At 44.1% G+C, this 17,348-nt stretch overlaps 1 protein-coding gene across 1 annotated transcript; it reads left to right on the top strand.

The window, feature by feature from the left end:
* The first annotated feature begins 1,869 nt into the window (after positions 1-1,869).
* On the top strand, positions 1,870-10,980 carry SMU1 (SMU1, DNA replication regulator and spliceosomal factor). The gene is made up of 12 exons (XM_027709288.1): positions 1,870-1,982; positions 2,196-2,406; positions 2,537-2,689; positions 3,331-3,441; positions 3,854-3,982; positions 4,729-4,848; positions 5,200-5,316; positions 5,523-5,650; positions 6,295-6,421; positions 7,691-7,858; positions 8,139-8,291; positions 8,889-10,980. The coding sequence occupies exons 1-12, from the start codon at positions 1,957-1,959 to the stop codon at positions 8,985-8,987; spliced, it is 1,542 nt and encodes a 513-aa protein (XP_027565089.1). The 5' UTR covers positions 1,870-1,956; the 3' UTR covers positions 8,988-10,980.
* The last annotated feature ends 6,368 nt before the right edge of the window (positions 10,981-17,348 follow it).

Raw genomic sequence — 17,348 nt, 5'->3', positions numbered from 1 at the left:
CAAATTTGCCTGGAATAATTTAACCAATACTTTTCTGCAGTAATCCCTCCACCTCTGTATGAGCAGTTAAACAAACTAGTTGGGATCACGCAGAGGAAACAACAGCATACAAAATGTTAGCCGTGTGCCTCACTCACTATTTTTTCAGCTTCATGCTATTGGATTACTTTCTTAAGTGCTCTGGGGACAGAGACAGTGAAGAACAGCTTTCCTTGGCAAAGGAAGGCAGTTTCTCACACACGGCTCTATTTTCCATGGCTCATCCAGCAAAATGTACACGCCTAAAAAAACAGCAAGAAACAAACCCATCCAAGAGGGGACGAGTACTGTGGATTTCACACCCCCATGCCCCGGCAGTCTAGCACTGGTATCAGGCATTTACTGGGAGTAGGTGACAAGTGTGCCATGCCAGAAAGACACAAGCAGCAAGATCCTCAGTGCTGCCCAGGGAGCGAGGAGCTCCTTTCCTGACAAGGCCACCTAACATTCAGGCAGGCATCTTACATAGAGCCAGGAGGGACACAGTCAGTTTTATCCATCCTGTAGCATTAACCAGGGCTTCAAGATTTCTGGCCTCAGTCATGAGTCCAGGCAGCACGATGCACTGCCACAGCCACCCTGTGTGTGTTTAAAGGACAGTTATCTTCTCATGCCCATCCCTGTGCCACTGGAGGGCTCTGCCTAGTAGAGCAGTTATTTTTCTAATTCTTAGTCCATAAATAAAGGAAGTAAGTCATGCTATTAATTTCCTTACTCGTGAGATATTACTTTGTGTACTGTCATTTTTTCATACGTGACCACACTCTTGAAATGCAAAGCTCACAATGGCTTATTAAGACTTGGAAGCTGCAAGTAACACCCCTGACTTGCACCTGCAAACCTGCATGTGCAAAGAAGCAGGAGGACAAGGAACTGTTCCATGTCCATGCCAGGATGTGTGACCTGCAGCCCGACATGTCTGTGTCACCACAGGGAATCCTCTGAGATCCCAATGAACGAAAGACAGCAGGTGGAATCACAGAATCAATTAGACTGGAAAAAACCTCTCAGATCTCTGAGTCCAACCTGCGACTGAACACCACCACGTCCACTAGACCACGGCACTAAGTGCCACATCCAATCCTTCCTTAAACACCTCCAAGGATGGTGACTCTACTGCCTCCCTGGGCAGTCCATCCCAATGTCTCATCACCTTTTCTGTGAAGAAATTCCTCCTGATGTCCAAGCTAAATCTCCCCTGATGCAGCCTGGGGCTCTGTCCTCTTGTCAAGTTACCCAGGAGAAGAGACTGACCCTCACCTGGCTTTAACCTCCTTCCAGGTAGTTCTAGAGAGCAATAAGGTCACTCCTGAGCAACATTTTCTCCCACCTGCCTCAGCTGCTCCCCATAGGATTTTTGCTCCAGACCCTTCCCCAGTTCTGTTGTCCTTCTCTGAACATGCTCCAGCACCTCAAAGTCCTTCCGGAACGGAGGGGCCCAGAACTGGACACAGAACTCGAGGTGCGGCCTCACCAGTGCCAAGTACAGGGGGACAATCCCTGCCCTGGTCCCGGTGGCCACTGGCCTTCTGGCCCATCTGGGCAGCTGCTGGCTGATGTTCAGCCGGCTGGCGCTATGCTGCAGCTCAGTGGGAGGCAGCCGGACCGCCCGCGTTTCCGCTCGGTGCCCTCGCCCCGAAGGCCGCGCCGGGAGCTCCCGTCGCGGTGCCGCCACGCAGCCGCCAGGGGGCGCCAGAGCCGCGCCACAGCTAGGGGGGTTGTCCGCGCGCGGGCCCCGCCCTGCCCCGTGACGTCATCACCGTCAGGCGTGGGGGCCCCGCGGGGCGGAAGTGGAAGGTCTGGCGGAAGTGACGTTGACGCCTGGCGGAAGTGCTGGCAGAAGGCCTTGTGCGGCGGCGGCGGCGACAGCAGCGGCGGGAGCAGCGTTAGTGGCAGCGGTAGTAGCGGCGGCTCAAGATGTCGATTGAAATAGAGTCCTCCGAGTACGTGTGGCAGCGGAGAGGGGAGGAGGGGGCGGCAGAGAGGGGAGGGGGGGCGACGCGGGGAGGGGGGGGGCGAGGCGGGGGGGGGGGGGGCGGCAGCGCGGGGCGGGGGGGGGCGGCAGCGCGGGGCGCGGGGGGGATTGGCGACCATGGCCTCGACGGCCCCGTGTGCGCCGTACCCGGTCTGAGCGCTCGCTGTGCCGTTCCCCACAGCGTGATCCGGCTCATCATGCAGTACCTGAAGGAGAACAGCCTCCACCGGGCGCTCGCCACCCTGCAGGAGGAGACCACCGTGTCCCTCAACACCGTGGACAGTATCGAGAGCTTCGTGGCGGACATCAACAGCGGGCACTGGGACACGGTGCTGCAGGCCATACAGTCGCTGAAGTTGCCCGACAAGACCCTTATCGACCTCTACGAGCAGGTGAGCGAGCGCGGGGCTCGTACGGGCTCTTCAGTCCGCGTGGGAGCCTCTGTGTGGTGTTCTCCACTACTCTCTGTGTGGTGTTCTCCACGTACTCCCTGCTAATGCAGACACGTGTCTCTTGGTGCAGGTTGTACTGGAGCTGATCGAGCTCCGGGAACTGGGGGCTGCCAGATCCCTGCTGAGGCAGACAGATCCCATGATCATGCTGAAACAAACCCAGCCCGAGCGCTACATCCACCTGGAAAACCTTCTGGCCAGGTCCTACTTTGATCCTCGTGAGGTATGTTGTGCTCTCTTAGAGACTTCTGCTCTCCTGTGCGACTCCCAGCGTCAGCCCAAGTCGGTGATGGCTCAGGGAGTCTCTTTTCCTTATCTCTGGGAATGAGAACCTGCAGTTTCCCAGTTTGAAGATTTTATATGTTTTATGAAGTGTTTAGGAAACAGTGCCTGGCACTTGATCACGAGGCAGCACCAGAGCAGTGGGAGTTCGGGGGTGTATAGGGGGTGTGTACCTGTGTTCTGCCACAGGATGACATCTATACCTTGCTTCTTCTGTCTTATGTAGGACAACAGAAAAAAAGGCACTTTGTGCCAGCAAAAATACTACTGTATAGTAGCAAGGCATTATTTCTTACTGGTTATTTCAGTCTGATGATGTCAGTCTGACATTTTTGGTAAAGGTCTGTTAGATTAATGGCTAATTTGGTTAGTGGACTGATCTTGGAGGTCTTTTCCAACCCTGAGAATTCTGTGATTCTGTACCCTGAGTGTTTCAAGGGTAAGCATTAAAGAGAAGAGAGTTTTGGAGATCTAATAGAAAATCGATATGGAAGGAGCTTTGATTCAGAGCAACAGAGGTTTTTGCAGAAAAAAATAATTATGCTTTGGAATAATCACCTCATAAAAACAACTTCTCTCTAGGCATACCCAGATGGGAGCAGCAAAGAGAAGCGGAGAGCTGCTATTGCACAAGCTTTGGCTGGAGAAGTCAGTGTGGTACCTCCATCCCGTCTCATGGCACTGTTGGGGCAGGTAAGTCTTGGAAAAGTATTTCAGTAGCTGTGTCAGCTCCCTTAGATCTCTGCTGCAGAAAACCAGCTATGGTGTAGTTGAATCTCCAACGCTGTAAAAGTAAGGCTCAGATGTTACACATTTACATGTGGTAAATTTAAATGTGGTAAATAGTTAAAAATTAAGTTTTTTCCATGTCGCAAGGATTTAGCTGTTGTAGGAAAAGTCATCACTCCAGTGGTAGATTTCTTCCAACAGAATAAGTACTCAGCACGTAGAATGCACTTTGAAAATAACATTCTGTAACAAACACTGTTCCTGTTGCGCTTTCAGTCCTCTTTTGATTCTCAGAATGTTTTTGTTGATACTCTGTGCAGACAGTATTTCATATATCGTATGTCTGTGTTAACTGATACCTAATGCTCTTTTAAAGGCACTGAAATGGCAGCAGCATCAGGGCCTGCTTCCTCCTGGTATGACAATTGACTTGTTCAGAGGCAAAGCAGCTGTGAAAGATGTAGAAGAAGAGAAGTTCCCCACACAGTTGAGCAGGCATATTAAGGTGATGTATTTGCTTTTATGTGTGTTACTGCTGCTTGTTCCTTCCTGTGCTTTATGTTGGGAGATAAGGGTAAATCTTCTGAATTCTTCTGTTCTTTTTGTTGTAAGTCATGTCCCCCCTCCTTTTCCCCTCCCTCCCCCTTTCTACTCCATGCTTTATCTCATCGGGAGACTTTTCTTCATGAGAGTCTGGGATGAGGTCTTTTAACAGGATTGAATGCTTATGGTATTTGTGATTAAGATAAATGTGCTGTTTCTTTGGCTTCACAGTTCAGAATCAATCAGTTTCCAGAAGTTTGCATAGTCTCCTTCTTTGTCTGTGCAAGGAAATACTTGTATCTTAAACTGTTTTTCAGAAGTCATGAGTCAGAACTTGTGAAATCAATTTGTGGTGTTCAGTAACAGCTTTATTAGAACTTGTTTTATTTACCAGTGCTGATCTTGTATTTTTGTTTTGACGAGTGAAGACTTTTTTTTCTATATTCAATTGTCATGGTCACTTGTATTTAAAAACTGGGAAATTTAAAAATTGGATATAAAAAAATATCAAACATTCCCTGTAAAAATTACACTGAAGAAACATCACTCCAAGTGAAGCAACTTGTACTAAGGAGCATTAAATTTGCGAATGCATACCCGTACAAAATACTGCATTTTTACCATCAAAATGAGAGTACAGTTTTGTTTTAATGAATTGTTCCTTTTAAGTTGCTTATCAAGCTTTGCTTATATTCTTCTATAAAACAGTTTGGGCAGAAGTCGCACGTGGAGTGTGCTCGGTTTTCTCCAGATGGGCAGTACCTGGTTACTGGCTCTGTCGACGGCTTCATTGAAGTGTGGAACTTCACTACTGGGAAGATTAGGAAGGTAAGTTACTCCTTATTTCACATGAATGGTTCATTTGTCAGAGCACCTGAATTTATTCTTTGAGATTTTGTTTATTTTCATTTGTCAGGGAATTTGAACTTGAGAAGGTTGTCTGCTTAGGTGATTCACATATCAGTCTGGAACATTTACATGGGTTTAACTGTTTGGTCTGTCACAGATTTCCCTCTGTGATAACTTTTTTAGTTCTCTGCATCATTGTTGTTGCCTTTGAATCCTGCATTACAAAGCTGTGAAGTGTGCTTGGCGATAGATTATAAAATGTAACTGAAAGTTAAAACTGCTGTACTTTTGTACTTTGCCTTAAAATAGATATCTTCTGCTTTTGTTTAGGATCTGAAGTACCAGGCACAAGATAACTTTATGATGATGGATGATGCAGTGCTGTGCATGTGCTTCAGCAGAGATACAGAAATGCTAGCAACTGGAGCACAGGACGGAAAGATCAAGGTACAAATCTTTTTGTACTGTATGTTGGGAGAGACGGTGACCAAAAAGATAACTTTGCAATTGCAGGAACGTTGCCATCCCATATAAAAATAAATGAAGTTTAGCATGGCTCAGAAACAGATATGTATGTTGGCTTTGATGTTTAAGCTTCTGTGACCTCATAGCAAAGTAACCACTTTTATTTCCTTTGCTGTTTTCCTCTTCAGGTGTGGAAAATCCAGAGTGGTCAGTGCTTGAGAAGATTTGAACGAGCACACAGTAAAGGTGTTACATGCCTCAGTTTCTCTAAAGACAGCAGCCAGATTCTTAGTGCTTCTTTTGATCAGACAATTAGGTAAATAAACTGAGAAAGTGTGAGCTACAGTGGGGGAGAAATGAAAACAGAATTTTCACGTTAAGCAGCTAAACTATAAAATAGTTTAATTTAGAAGGTACCTGTACAGGTCTTTAGTGCACTATGCTTGTCAAAGTACAACGAGCCTTTCAGTTAGGGTGGCTTGCTCAGGGCCTTGTCCAGCTAAGTTTTCAAGATCTCCGTGGTTGAAGACCCTTTTGCTCCTATTGCTTCTCTTAGAATCTGTCTAGGGCTCTGCAGTTCTTTTGGGGAAAATCCTGTTTGGAAATAGGGAAAAATGTTTTGGGTTGGTTTGATAATGCTTTTTTCTTTTTTTTTTCCTTTTTAACTTGTATCTTTTACATTTTGTACTTCAGCCATGGGCCTTTGAGAAGAACTTGACTCTGTTTATTCCTTAAAAACATGTTGGGTAGTGATGTTAAGCAAATAAGATTAGAACAGAGTTTTTATAACTAAGTTACCAGGCAGCAGCAACCTCATCAAACCCTTTTTACTGCAACTTTTAGCATCTGGGAAGTGTTGCTTAATGTCCGTGTAATGCAGTAGTTCTGATCTTGCACCTACTTGGTGTCTTGTTACTGAGTGGAATTTACTCACTGGTTTGCACCTGTGTTTTCTGACAGGATTCATGGTTTAAAATCTGGGAAAACTTTAAAGGAATTCCGTGGTCATTCTTCCTTTGTCAACGAAGCTACTTTTACCCAGGATGGCCACTACATTATCAGCGCCTCCTCTGACGGCACAGTGAAGGTAAGATAGCATTTACCCTTTGTGAATAACATGTTCCGACTCTTGCTTTCTTCTAGCTGATTTGTTATAGTTGCTGCAGTCTTTGGAGAAGGACTTGGGGTGACCTGCAGTAGTGAGTCTGCTTGTGACCTTCACTCTAGATTTGTGTGAGAACTGATGGCATCTCATACTCTGCTTACAGTCTGTTGCAGAGCCTGTCTCTGCTGCATTTGTGAAAGGGGGACAAAAGTGCAGGACTTATCTGCCTGTTCTGTCTTATTCTAGACATAGAGTTGAATGTGACACCTCTTGTCCTAGGACCTGGGGATTCACTTCTCTGGAATAGTTGTATTTTCTTACTGTGTTGGTCACCTGTTTGTTTCTTGGTGCTTAGGAGCCCCTTGCTGTGTAAGCTGGGTAATTTGACATTAATGAAGCTGGTGGTAGAAGTGATAGGTATGGCTTTTAGTCCCTGGAAAGAGCGAAACTGCACAGTGTGTAGTAGTTAAGAGGAGTAAAGCGTTATTGCATAGAGGGCATTACTGACTTATTTGGTTAATGTAGTTGTTTCTATATTTATTTATTAATTAGAGCATCGATGCAGTGCACTGAGGGTGGGCAAACAGATCCTGTTCATAGATGTGCCTGGGAAACTGTGATAGGTTTGCTCATATCAAATGGAATGTTACTTGGGACTTGCACCCTTTGCTTGACTGCCCCAGTCATGGGAATAGCGTAAGAAGGTGGTTTCTTTTGATTGTACTAGTAGGTAAACAACAAAAATATCTCACAGATGATAAAGGACATTTTGAATATTAAACAAGTAGTTCCATTTCCTGTTTGTAAACAGCTGGTGTTGAGCCTGAGGCAGCTGTAAGCTGGGATGTCCCTCTCAGTAATAGCAGTGAGGCTTTGCTTTGTCTGCAGTTTTCATGTCAGTCTTGTGTAAAGCAAATTGCATGTGCAGAGGTTACACATATATTCACAGATACCGGTTAAATGTAGAAAGTAAGTCTGGACTCACCCCTTAGGGAATATGCTTAAAGTAAGGGAGCCAGGTAGAATTTGGGTAATGGAAATTCACTTACAGTTCAGTTGTAGTGAAATTATTCACGGTGTTCACACTTCATAACAGATGTGATAACTTTCTTTCTCAAATTCTGCATTAAACTATAACTTTTGGAATTCATATTTCCCTCAAGGAGCCTTAAAAATTCTGAATCCTGTATCAGCTCATTCTTGTTTTAATTTTTTAAAGCTAATTGGTTTTATGTTTATTTTTAAAACTAGGTTTGGAATGTGAAGACAACAGAGTGCTCAAACACCTTCAAGTCTCTTGGCAGCACTGCTGGGACAGACATTACTGTGAACGGTGTCATTCTGCTGCCTAAAAACCCAGAGCACTTCGTTGTTTGCAACAGATCGAATACAGTTGTCATCATGAATATGCAAGGACAAGTATGTGATCTTACTGGCATCCTTTAAAGTTTCTCTGTCATTTTTAGAATGCAGAAAACCCTGGTTAATAACCTAGTGTTGGGTTAAACCTGATTTCTCTGGTTTGCTTTCTGGACAAACTGTTCTGTACTCAGTTTATAAAATGCAGAAAGCACTTTTTGCTGTGGAGAGATCTTGTATTCTAAGCAGACCTAGTACTGCTTAAATATTTTTGCCCTAAATAGAGTAATGGTGCTGCTGTTTAATCCTGGCAATTATTTCTGGGGGGGTGTCTTTACAGATTGTAAGAAGCTTTAGCTCTGGTAAGAGAGAAGGTGGTGACTTTGTCTGCTGTGCACTTTCACCTCGTGGTGAATGGATCTACTGTGTTGGTGAAGATTTTGTGCTTTACTGCTTCAGCACAGTGACCGGCAAGCTGGAGAGAACTCTGACCGTAAGTTTTCAGCTTTGAATTTTTGCAGAGTTTAAACACAAGGAGGATGTAACTATTCACCATGACTTCCATAAAGAGTAGTCTCAGACCAAGGAAACAGCCATGGTTGGTAACAAACATACTGCAAAACATTTGACTGTAGAGTGTGTTTGGTTTTGTAGAACCGTTTGATTGTAAGAGTTAGAAAAATATTTACCCACCAAGCCAGGAGTGAATTGGGTCAAATCTATTTGAACGAGAGCATGTCTTGTCCTGGGCTCCAGCTGGTGGAGGATCTGACCAATCTGTCACATTTAAAGCTGTCAGGCTTAAATTTGGCTTGGATTGAACTAAAAAGGAATACCAGATTGAATGTCTGAATTTAACAAGGAACACTTAAATTTTGTGGATTTCTGTGGATGTAAGCTTTCACTGAACCTTCCCTTGCCCAGCAAAAAGTAACTGCCATGTCACAAAAATTGTCGTGACTGGAATTTGTTGTTGGGGGGTATGTTAAAACTCAGTCCAGCTTTCCTCTAGTTCTTGTTTGAAGAGAATATTTGCCTCGAATCTGCTGAAGGAAGACTCTTCTGACGCATCTTTCTGCATATTCTCTAGGTTCATGAAAAAGATGTCATTGGCATTGCTCATCACCCCCACCAGAACCTGATTGCCACTTACAGTGAAGATGGCCTCCTCAAACTCTGGAAGCCATAGATGGATGTTACAGCCCACTCTGAAGTGTGCCTGTTAGTTGTGGGTTATTTGTGTTTGTGCTTTAACAAGATCTAAATGTACAGAGTATGATACTTGCTCAATTTTTAGTTAGTGTTTCCAGAGAAATGCTTAAATACAGAATTGCTTAATTTCATATACTCTTTTTTATCGGAGTAGTCAAAGTGACTTCGGTGAGAGTGCTTTTTTGTCTCCTGAAGTCTGTACTCTTCCTACAATGTTTGTAAAAGTTGAATGAGCCAGGAATTAGACACACTTATGAGTGGTTGCTGTTTTCCTAAAATACAGCAAAATGTTTTGTTTGTTGTTTTTTTTTAATTTGAGTGAAATGTGGAGTGGGAAGGCTGTTTCTTTCACACTGCTGAAACATAAGCATAGTTCTTCTGGAATGCAGACAAGGCTACACTTCAGCTTGAAGGCAAGGCCATTTCTAGTCCATTGGGTTTTGCTGTGTTCACTTTTCACTATCATTTTTCCAATTATATTGGAAAGTAGTGTCACACAGCTTCCTCAGAATGAAACTATGCTTCCCCATCTGCCAGCACTTCCTACTATAAACCATAAACCTGCCTGATCTGGCAGTGAGATACAGTTGATTTTGTTTGTTTTTTTTTTCTTTTGTTTTTTTTCACTTCTAGATTAAAAGGTATAAGTACTCTTCCTGTAAGTGCAAAATGTTCAGACCAGCTGTAACTGAAACAGGCTTTAGGGGATCAATATTTTAAAACATGCAAAAGTTGGTTTACATAGGCTGAGTTCCTAGTGCTATGATAATGCTTTTAATAATTATTTGTAAGATTTTCTTTTTTTCAATTTCATATGCCTGTGGACCTAGTCAAGGTGATACTTAGATCTCACAGATAAAAAGACACTTTCAGGTTCTTCATATGCTCAGTTTGGAGCATATGATTTTATGATTTGAGATCCTGTCTAATGCACACTGTTGTGAGTGTACACCAGAATCTGACCATGTCTTTTCTAGGATGCAGAAGACAAGGTTTTTCCTGTAATGATGAGTGAAACGCTTGTAGATGTGAATCTGCTGTGCTGTGTTCTGTCCTCATCTCTTGTAGAATGCTTTCCTACCACAGTGATGACTTCTGTTTGATTAAATAAATTAGTTCAAATTCAAGTATTTTGTCTATGTCTATAGTGGTCCAGGGAATGCAGAAAAAGTTCAGCTGGAATTCTCACATAGCATTGCTTGTTCAGTGCACTAATTAAAGTGTAGTGTTTAGTTCTCTGTTCAGCTGTGATGTTTTAATTCCCAAGTTGTTTTTTACTTCCTTAAATACATCAATAGAGGGTTTTTTTAGATAGCAAAAAGTGATTATTTTTCCTGCCTGAAAAGACAGAAATATCTGACAGTGACACATCTAACAGGCTCCGTTGGCAATTAGTACTTTTGATACAGAAGATCTTGACAAAATATTTTTAATACTATCTAACTTGTTCATTTTGTCTTCAGATTACACAGAACTGCTAATCCTCAATGAAAACTGTATCTTATATTGTTCTCTAAGAGAAAAGTAGTTACAGCAAATAAAACTGCCGGAATTTTAGTGTTTAAAGGTTGGAATACATTCTCTAGCTTAAAAATGTAAGAAACTGGCGTTTCTTGTGCTTTTCTTTGAAGAGTCTCAGTTTATTGCATTAAATAGTCAAGACAAAAAGGGGATATTTACCAGTACTTATGAAAGGGCAGTGGTAAAACTTATTTCCTGGGCTACAGCTATAATTTGTAAAATAGCTGACAGTTGGCACGAAAATGTAGTGTTACTCTTGAAAAATGTTAATTTTTTTTTTTTAATGCAAATGGAATTTTTTTTAAAGTAAATGTTAATTTTTTAAATCTAGGAAGACATTTTCTCTCTGGGCAACCACCCAGGTGTTGCCACTTACCTCTCTGTAAGACTGGAACAAGGCAACATCTAGTGCTTTGACTCATATTAAAGAAAACATTGTTCACCTGTGGGCTTTGCTTTGTTCTTGAATTGTTTTGTCTGGAAATGTCAAGTTCTGTCATACATAGAGAAGTGCAGAATGTCGAGGGGGTGGGGTTGTACCATGTGGTGAATATCCTCTAAATATACACCGTTAATAGAGAGCTAGAGAATAAATAAAAAAACCCAAATTAAATACTTCCCTGAAGGAGACAGCAGAACTAACTCCCCACACCTCCCGAAGGGAACGGAGATAACGGCAGGTCGGAGCAGACAGGCCCTGGCCTATACAAGCAAAACCCATCTACAGAGAGACCTGTCGCCTTCAGCCACTGAAAGAGTGAAGAGAGCGAAGGCCTCTTATCTGTGCTTTTTTATATGTTGTGTTACGGAAAGGGATGATATGGAATACTCCCTTAGATTTCTGACCCCGTTGCTAAGGAAGGCCTAAAAAATCAAAAAAACCCAACCCACTACATTCTCCACCCTTTATTCCATATAATTTCTTTACATAACACTTATATCTTGCACGTATCTTTTTTTTTTTAACTGTCAAAAATGGCTAACGTAAAAAAATAAACGAAAATAAACATTACTTACATGAAGTCCTGGGTTTATTTCACTCTCATCCACATGCTACTGAGATCAAATAGAGCATGATGAGAAGTGCAAAAGGATACAAAAGAATGGCTGTGTTCTTCAAAAAGGGCAATGCACTGTACCCTAGGAATGTCACATGGATATAATAGCCGATGGCAGTTATTACGAGCTTGACATCCTCAAACAAAAATCAAACCCTCCCTAGTAAAATTTAGGGAGACCACCTGAAAATTGAAGACTTGGCCTCAACAGCAGTGGATTCTTTGTGAATGTCTTGTAAAGCAGGTAAATTCTCATGAAGCCTGAGAGAGTAGATGGCCTCCAGGGTTGCCTGTCAGCCCCCATGAATCTCTGATTCTGTGTTTTGCAGGAGGTTTTGAACCAAGAGCCTCAGTAAGAGGGCCTGCCTCTGATGCGAGTCGTCTTGACAGGACCAGTGTTCAATTTGAGTGAAAAGATGTTGCATAGATTTATAGGAAAAATGATGCCAGCAGTCAACTATAAATGCTTTTTGATTACAGCTTTTCTTCACTTTCTGCCTAGTCTGTGTGGGTTTTGGGAGTCCTTAAGCATGGTTACTCCATCTCCAGTTCCTGTTGATGGTATGGGCTCTCTTATGTTCACTGGATAGTTGTAAATAAACCCTATGATCTTCTGGGTCATGATGACTCGTGAAAAACAGGCTGAGCAAACTTGGGTCTCACTATCAGGAAAAAAAACACAGGCTTTAGGTGAATCCTAGGGAGAAAGGTGGTTAAATGCTTTATTTTGGGGGCAGAGTAGGAGTTGTGGGAATTCTTTGATTCCTCATGGAGCAAGAGGTGGAGGCATAACAATTTTATTTTAACGGGTACTTGTATCATGAAGAAGAGTAATGAAGCCCTCTTCAGTTTCTTTATTTCCCCTAGTGTATAAAACCTCCCTGTGTAGTAACAAATTCTTTTGATAACTGCCTTTGTTGGGCAGGAAATGCCATTTGCTTGTCTGGGAGCAGGCATGTGCTGTTGGAAGCTAGTTAAGCCTTTCCTGTCTTCCCAAATTAGAAGTGAATGTTCTTGCAGGTTTTATTCACAGAACGACAGGATGTCTGATGTTGGAAGGATGGAGACTGCACCAGCTCCCTGAGCAGCCTGTACCAGTACCCAGTCACCCCCAGTAGAAAGAGTTCCCAGATAGTCAGAGGGAACCTCCTGTGTTTCAGTCTGTTCCCATTGCCTCCTGTCAGTGGGTACTGCTAGACAGAGCCTGGTCTTCTTTGCACCCTCCCTTCAGGTATTTCTGCACATCAGTGAGATTCCCCTTGAGTCTTCTCCAGGCTGAACAGTCCCAGCCCTCTTAGCCTTTCCCCATAACAGAGGTGGTCCTGTCCCTTCAGCATCTTTGTGACCTTTTACTGGACTCTCTCCAGCACAACCAGGTCGCTCTTGTATTGGGGAACTCAAACCAGACACACATTCCAGGTGTGGCCTAGCCCTTGCTGAGTAGATGGGAAGGATCACCTCCCTCCACCTGCTGCCAACCACGACAGCATCAGTCTTCTTTCCAAAAAGGGCACATAACTTGTTCATGTATGACCTCGGTGTCCACCAGGACCCCCAGGTTCCTTCTCTGCTGCTTTCCATGCTGACAACTGATGGTTTTCTTGTTCTTAATGTGCCTGGAAATGGTTTCCAGGTTAGCTGCTCCATTACTTTCCAAGGGATCAAGGTAAGGCTAACAGACCTCTAGTTCCTTGGATCCTCTATCTTGCCCTTCTCAAAGACAGACGAGACATTTACTTTCCATGAGTCTTTGGGCACTTCTCCCAGATACCATGATCAATCAAAGATTGTCAAGAGGGGCCTTGCAATGACATCTGCCACTCCCACAGCACTTGTGAGTGCATCCCACTGGGGCCTGTGGACATGTGTATGTCCAGTTTCCTAAGTCTTCCCTGACCTATCCTCTTCCACCAAGGGTACATCATCCGTGCTCCGGATTTTCCCTTTGGTCTCTGGGACCTGGGATTCTCTGAGGGCCCATGTCATCAGTAAGACTGAGGTAAAGAAGATATTCAGTACTTCAGTCTTTTCCATGTCCTGTGTTACCAGATGCCCCATCTAATTCAGTAACAGGCCCATATTTTCCCTACTCTTTCCCACTTTTGTACTTATAGAGGCGCTTGTTGTCTTTGCTGTCTCTGGCCAGATTCAGCTCCAGTTGAGCTTTAACTTTCATAATTTCATCCCTGAATGCCTAGACAACATACTGGTGCTCCTCTCCATTCAACTCAACCCTGGTTACTCATCCTCCAGATAATTCCTTTTTGTGTAGCCAGGAGTTCCTTGTGCATCCACACAGACCTCCTGCCATTTTTGCCTCACTTCCTGTTCACTGGAAGGGACTGCTCTTGAGCCTAGGAGAGGTGAACCTTGAACATTAACCAGCTTTCTTGGGCCCTTCTTCACTCCAGAGCCTTATCCCTCAGGGATCTTCCAAAGCAGATCTGCTCTCCTGAAGTCCAGAGCTGAGAACTTGCTTTTTATCCTCTTCCTTCGTCTCAGGATCCTGAACCCCACCATCTCACGGTCATTGCACCCAAGGCTGCCTTTGATCCGGACAGTCCCAACAAGCCCTTTGTTTTTGAGCATGAGGTCCAACAGAGCACCACTCCTCGTTGGTTCCTCTATCACTTGGGTCAGGAAGTTCTCATTGATGCACTCTATGAATCTCCTGGACTGATTATCACAGAATTTTTAGGGTTGGAAGGGACCTCTGGAGATCATCTAGTCTTCCCCCCCTGCCAAGAGAGGGTCACCTAGAGCAGGTGGGTTTTGAATGTCTTCAGAGAGGGAGACTCCATGACCTCCCCGGGCAGCCTGTTCCAGTGCTCTGCCACCCTCAATGTAAAGAAGTTCTTCCTCATGTTGAGGTGACCTCAGCCCATTCTCACATGGCTTCCCCTCAAGGCCCTTCACCATCTTCATTGCCCTCCTTTGGACATTCTCTAGTAGCTTAATATCTTTCTTATATTTCGGCACCCAAAACTGCACACAATATTCAAGGTGAAGCCGCCCCAGGTCAGAGCAAAGCAGGACAATCCTCTCCCTCGACCGGCTGACGATGCTTTGCCTGCGGCCCCCCAGGACGTGGTTGGCCCTCCTGGCTGCCAGGGCACACTGGGCAATTCTCACCCATAAATTCTCAACTGGTTTATCTGTCCCTGGGTAGAGCTCGATACATTAAAGTTGTTCTCTCACCTAAAGAGTAACTTTATCATCTCACCTCTCTGACTTATCCTTTCTAAAAAGTACATACTCATCCATGACAACATTCCAGTCGTGAGCTATCCCACCACGTCTCAGTAGCTGCAATGAGATCACGGCCCATGAGTGCACATAGATTTCCAGTTCTTGTTTATTGTCCACCCTGCATATGTTTGTATACAGGCATTTCAGAGAGGATCAAGCAATGAGGTTCCCTAGAAGGGGAGTAAGAGGATTCACCATGACCAAAAACATCCTGGATGTGGTTAGCCCTTTGATCCTCAACTTGAGAGGCAGCCAAGGAACATCTGTGACCGCACTGGTTGGTATGACCTACTCCCCAGGGGGAAGAAATGGCAAAGGCATTGCCACTTTGGACCCCAACCCTGAGTCCTTCAGTTTAAAGCCTATCTCACCAAACTGGCCAGCCTGCTCCCAAAGATTCTCTTGCCCTTTTTAGACAGGTGGATCCCATTTCTCACTAACAGGCTACAATCATTAAAGCACAACCCATTGTTACAAAAGCCCAAACCTCAATGGCACCAGACACAAGGACGTTGATCTGCACTATGCATCTGCTTCTGGCTGTCCCGATTCCTCCAACCAGGAGGAAAAATGAGAAGATGACTTGGGCACCAATGTTTCTCATCTACCTCACCAGGCCTTTATGGTTTTCCTCCATCCTACCTATTTTTTGGCTTGTGGTGTCATTTGTACCCACAGGAAAAAGTAATAGCGGGTAGTAGTCTGTGCTTTTGACACTTCGGGGTACCCTCCTGACAACATCATGGATCTCAGCTCCCAAGAGGCAGCAAACTCCCCATGACTCTGTATCAGGCCAGCAGGTGGGTGCTCCAGTGCCCCTTAACAGAGAGTCGCCCACTACGCTCACTCAACATTTCTTTTTACAGTAACCACCGTGCACTGCTAGCGCAGGTTCTCCTTGCTGGCCTTGCTCATGGACATCTAGAGCCTTTAATAGGTATATCATATCTGGCTTTGGTCTGGGGGGTGGAGATTGAATTGGAGCCCTGCTTTTGTGCGTCACATCCAAGGTGCGTCATGCTTGGTGGTGTCCACTGCGAGTGTATGGTTCTGAACCTACTTATCTACCTCTGCTTTGTCCCTCTAATACTGCACAGTGTATTAACTGTCTCTTGTAATTCAGCCACCTGCCACAACACTTCATCAACCTCTGAGTTGAGTGCCCATCATTATGGCAGAGAGCACTTAGCACTTACCTAAGGCGTGGATCTACCTGTGTTACCATTATTATGTCCCGCTGTGTTTTCCTGACAGTAGTTTTCAGGGTAGTTGAAGTCCCCCATTCTTTGAGCACTATAATAGCACTCATCTTACCTCCTAAGACAACATTCAATCTGGCATTTCTTTGGTTTTGTTTCTTTTGTTTTCATGTGTTTTTGGAAAAAATTGGCTTAAATCAAACCTCCCTTCTCAGTGTACCTTACTAATGCTCTAAGCAGTAATCAATCATAAAAATGTCTTTGCAGATGAAGTTGCCAATGAAGAAGTCACAGGGGCAAGTTGCTTGCTTGCTTGACCTTGCACCACACTGCAAGTTCAGATTAGATTTGAGATGATTGAGTTTACTCCCCTAGGCTGAGCAGACTTCTTGCACTGCTGCTGGGTAGCAGGTTTTCAAAGCTATGGGGAGGAAAGGACCTGTTTTTTTAAGGGCTCTGAAAGCAGAAGCAAAAATGAGAGCAGGCTCTTAAATGAGTCTGCAGTGGGTGTTCTGTTTCACAGCAAACTTGTGCAGTAGTGGAGCTGCAAGATTTCTGGGGGAAAAAAAAGTCTCAGATGCCTGGTGCAGAGTGGAAAGAATAATTATAATAGACTAGACTATCGAGTTAAATATATGAATTTGGTGGTGTTAAAACACTGGAAGTGACTGCAAGCATCAACTCAGGTAACAACACGTCAGATTACTACACTGGTAGTCATGGAAACAGCTATTTTGTGCTACTGTGGCCTCAATTTCTACAGCTGTCCATTCATTTCCCAAAATGGGAAACTGTATTCCACATAAAGCAATAAGAAGTCAGAAAAAATTGTCTTATTTTTCAGTGGCAAAGAACATGTTTGCTGCTTGCTGTAACTGTATAATACCTAGAATATCATGGGACAAAAAAGAAGCTTGGAAGAGGCCACACCTTGTACTTGAAGGTCCAAGGGCTGGGTCCTTCTTGATAGCTCTTGCCATCATTGACTAGTGCTTTTTGCCAAAAGCTCCCTGTAATGCTGCCAGTATTTCCTTGGGACACAGATTTTATGTCAGTCACCAGCTCATTTCAAAGCAGAATCCTAAACTGGTGGTGTTTCCGCAGCCCTTCCTGCATTAGTAGTATGATCTTTCCCTGGACTGCTCTGCTAAGGCTTCCAGAGGCAGCTTCTGGTCAGCCACTCTCCTGGAATCTAGACCTGGCCCATCCCCTCTGGCGTTACCAAGGATGAAACAGAATCATCCATAGTCTGGAAAGTAAGTCAAGACCATTACCTCAACTGTGCAGCTGTGGGTGTGGTGAAAGCAAAAT

The sequence above is a fragment of the Neopelma chrysocephalum genome, unplaced genomic scaffold, assembly GCF_003984885.1.
Source record: "Neopelma chrysocephalum unplaced genomic scaffold, ASM398488v2 Primary Assembly neopelma1_96737, whole genome shotgun sequence".
Lineage (NCBI taxonomy): Eukaryota > Metazoa > Chordata > Aves > Passeriformes > Pipridae > Neopelma > Neopelma chrysocephalum.
This window is presented reverse-complemented; position numbering and strand designations above follow the sequence as displayed.